Source organism: Myotis brandtii, unplaced genomic scaffold, assembly GCF_000412655.1.
Source record: "Myotis brandtii unplaced genomic scaffold, ASM41265v1 scaffold329, whole genome shotgun sequence".
NCBI lineage: Eukaryota > Metazoa > Chordata > Mammalia > Chiroptera > Vespertilionidae > Myotis > Myotis brandtii.
In genome coordinates, this window is record NW_005362676.1 from 1,550,267 (window position 1) to 1,553,790 (window position 3,524).

The following is a 3,524-nucleotide window of genomic DNA, read 5'->3' on the forward strand; positions in this document are numbered from 1 at the left end:
CGGGAGGTAGCATCAGCAGGCACCGTACGAACCCTCAGGTGGGCTGGGCGCCCCCACACGCCTCCGGGCCCATGTGACGGTGCGTGGCCTTTCCTGGCCTCTGGTGCTCCCATAAGCAGTTTCCGTTTTACCTCCTAAGTGGTTCTTCGTGCCAACAAATGCCTTTACCCATCGGCACGGCTGTGGCCCGAGAGCTCCTCTCGAAAAGGCGGGGAAATGTCGGCACCTCACTGCGCGTACACAGCCCTCGGCCCAGGTCGGGAGTCCGGTTTGGAGTTCAATTCTGGGAAAAGCCCTCTCTGACGGGAAGGTAATAGGGATGGAGAATAAAACGCTGATAAAAGGAGGCTTGGAGGTGCTGGAGTCAGTGTGTGGGCGGTGCTTCCTCCCCCCGAACCCCCCTTTTCCCCAGGCTGCAGGCTGGTGCCAGGATCACAAGGCTGCCCTCGCCCCAAACCACTGGTTTCATCTGTGAAAGAGGCCACCTCCAGAATCCATGGGGAAAACCAACCAAAAAGATCCGAGTGACAGGGCGGAGGGAGGCAGGGTCCCTTGTCCTCCTCAGGCGGGTGACAGCGACCACACAACCCTCTCATACCCACCCTGCCCTCCCCCGCAAGACAGGCCTGTGGAATGAAGGCTGCGTGGGAAGAAGGGGCGAGAGGCAGTCACCACTCCCCAAGTGTCCCATCTACAGCCACCAGGCTCCCTGGCGGTGACGGTGACGTTCTCACCACACACCGTCCAGTCCTATGTGAACACCAGCCCCCGGTCCTACACTCCGTCCGCCACGCTTTCTAGCTCTGTGCTAACCGTGTCAAGTCCTGGCTGAATTCAAGAACGAGCTTTTCACATGGGTTCCGCAGTGGTTCCGGGCCATCGTGAAAAGCACGCATGTGAACACACGTTTTCATTAGCGTGTAAACAGGAAACACAAACCCCCCCCCCCCGCCCCGGAGACATTCATTCTCTCGAGTGGCAATGCCAGGGTTTTGTTTTTTTTCTTAGATTTTTATTTTTACACATTTTGTGACATTTCCCTTCGTAGGGAGCAGGTTAGCAAGGGAAGCCTTTTAGATGAGGCCATCCTCAATATACATTTTAAACAAACAATATCGAAGCAGCCCGCGGGAAGGGGAGCAGCAGTCCATGAATACTATTATGGCGAAACAACAGTAAATAGGAAAAGACCGCATCCTCACCCCAAAAACCACGCTCACTCATCTCTCCTCCAGTTATCGATGACGAAGACCAACTCTCCCCAAACGTTCCTTGAAGCCGGGGAGATGCGCGTCTCAGGGGCCTGAGGACCGTCCGTGTGAAACCCAGAGGGGAGAACTTCCAATGCCACCCTCACCCCTGAGGCCATGACCTACCTGAGGGTGACGCCACCTGGCTCATTCCTCCTCTGTGCACTCGGGCAGTTCTATGATATTGTTAGAAAAAGCGTAGTCTAGGCAACATCATGGGAAAGAAACCAGCTTGGATTACAATAATGCTGTTGTGTTTGAGATACTAGTTTTAACGTGACGTTACACCTTTAAAGATCGAAGCTTTCAGCCCGGCCTGGATAGCTCAGTGGTTGAGCGGCGACCTATGAAGCCAGGGGTCACGGTTCGATTCCCAGGCAGGGCTCATGCCTGGATTGTGAGCTCCACCCCCAGTAGGGGGCGTGCAGGAGGCAGCCGATCCATGATTCTCTCCCATCGATCAATGGTTCTCTCCCATCGATGTTTCTCTCTCTCTCTCCCACTCTGAAATCAATAAAAAAATATTTTTAAAAACTGAAATGCCGCAATAGCCTGGAGCTACCCTCTCCATAAATAAGATGCTCTGTTTTCTAAACTTCTGTACAGAGAAAGCAATTCATTCAAGTCTTACAGTGGGTTTAACTCTATGACGTGTCACTTTTTCCTAAAGGTGAAATCATGTAGATTTCAAGTGAGCAATCTGCTTATCTCCTATGATTTCTTTCTGAAAAGACTTCAGAAAGAGAAAAGTGCATTGTTTTCTTTTTCTTTTTTCTTCCTTACAAGGTTAGTTGACTATTTCTTAGTAGCACATGCAAAGAAAATGTCCTCTGTAATATGTCACTTTTATCTGGTTGCCGGTGCGGCAGCTTACCTAAAGGTAGAGTTGCAAACAGGTGCGAGGCGTGTCTGTGACCAGGTGCAAACTGGTGCAAACCGTCCCCAGGAGCGAAAACTCCCGGGGAAAAAAAAAAAAAGGAACTTTTAAACCCAGCCAGCGTGGCTCAGTGGTTGAGCGTCAACCTATGAACCAGAACGTAACTGTTCAACGCCCGGGTTGCGGGCTCGATCCCCAGTAGGGGGCGTGCAGGAGGCAGCCGATCCATGATTCTCTCCCATCATGGATGTTTCTATCTCTCTCTCCCTCTCCCAAACCAATAAAAATATATTTTTTTAAAAAAACAAAAAACTTTTAAGACCACAAAGATCAACGGTATTTTTGAAAAGCCCCAACTCAGATAAAACTCCAGCGCCTTTTAAGACACGCATTCATTCATTCATTCGACACCTTTCCAGGCTGCAAAGAAAGTTGACATTACCTGGCGCCCTCTTTGGAGAAATTAAAAAGAAGGGGGAGGTTTCAGTAAAGAGTAGGAACTTCACACAAACACACACCCGCCTACAATGAGCCAAGGCCTCTGCGTGTTGGTACATTACGAAACCAAATACCCTCGAACACAAAGACGTCATCAAAACCAGTGCCCGTCGTCCTCGTCCGCCTGATTGTCTAGATAGAGGACGGCCACTTTCTTCTCGTCCGAGACCACCGACCTCTGGTCCACCATCCTCTGCAGCTGCACTGTCCTGTCGAACACAGCCTGCTCCCGGGAGGCCACGCGGGCGGCCTGGTCCTCCTCACGGCTGGCCTCCCTCCAGGTGCTGCCGTGAGCATCCCCTTCCGTCCCTGTGGCGAAGAGGACCGTGGCCTCTCGGGCCCAGCGGGGGGCCGCCTCCGTGGGACTCGCGTCCATCTGAAAGGTAAATGCAGTTCCTTTGGGCCCCGGTACCGCCTGCCTTGGTGTCCTGCTGCCTGCGGACTCGCCTAGCCCCTCCGGGAAGCCCACGGAACCAGCCAGGGCCCATGTTTTGGAAATGGGCCCACAGAAGGCAGCATCCTCAGAGGTTTGGGTTTCCACAAGACCTCGGTGCCTAAAGGCTCTGCTCGTGCCCGGCTGGTGGTGGCTCAGTGGTTGAGCGTCGACCTAGGAACCAGGAGATCACGGTTCGATTCCCAGTCAGGGCACATGCCCGGCTTGTGGGCTCGATCCTCAGTGGGGGGCGTGCAGGAGGCAGCCCATCCATGGTTTTCTCTCATCATGGATATTTCTCTCTCTCCTTCTCCCTTCCTCTCTGAAATTGATAAAAATATATTTTTAAAAAGTAATAATAATCATCACCCACCTCCCCTGCCCCAGAAACGGGGCCCTGAAAACTCCTTTCCCTTTGAGCATGAAACTGTTTGGAACCATATGCCCAGTGGCTCCCTGAGCTGTG

At 52.6% G+C, this 3,524-nt stretch overlaps 1 protein-coding gene across 1 annotated transcript in view; it reads right to left on the reverse strand.

Annotated features, from left to right (window-relative positions):
- Nucleotides 1–2,368: 2,368 nt before the first annotated feature.
- The window catches only part of SYNM (synemin, intermediate filament protein), a 14,053-nt gene continuing 12,897 nt past the window's right edge, over nucleotides 2,369–3,524 (reverse strand). The window contains exon 6 of the mRNA XM_005871110.2: nucleotides 2,369–3,001. Within this exon, the coding sequence (XP_005871172.1) occupies nucleotides 2,720–3,001 (282 nt within the window). The 3' untranslated portion in view covers nucleotides 2,369–2,719. The remainder of the gene's footprint in view (nucleotides 3,002–3,524) is intronic.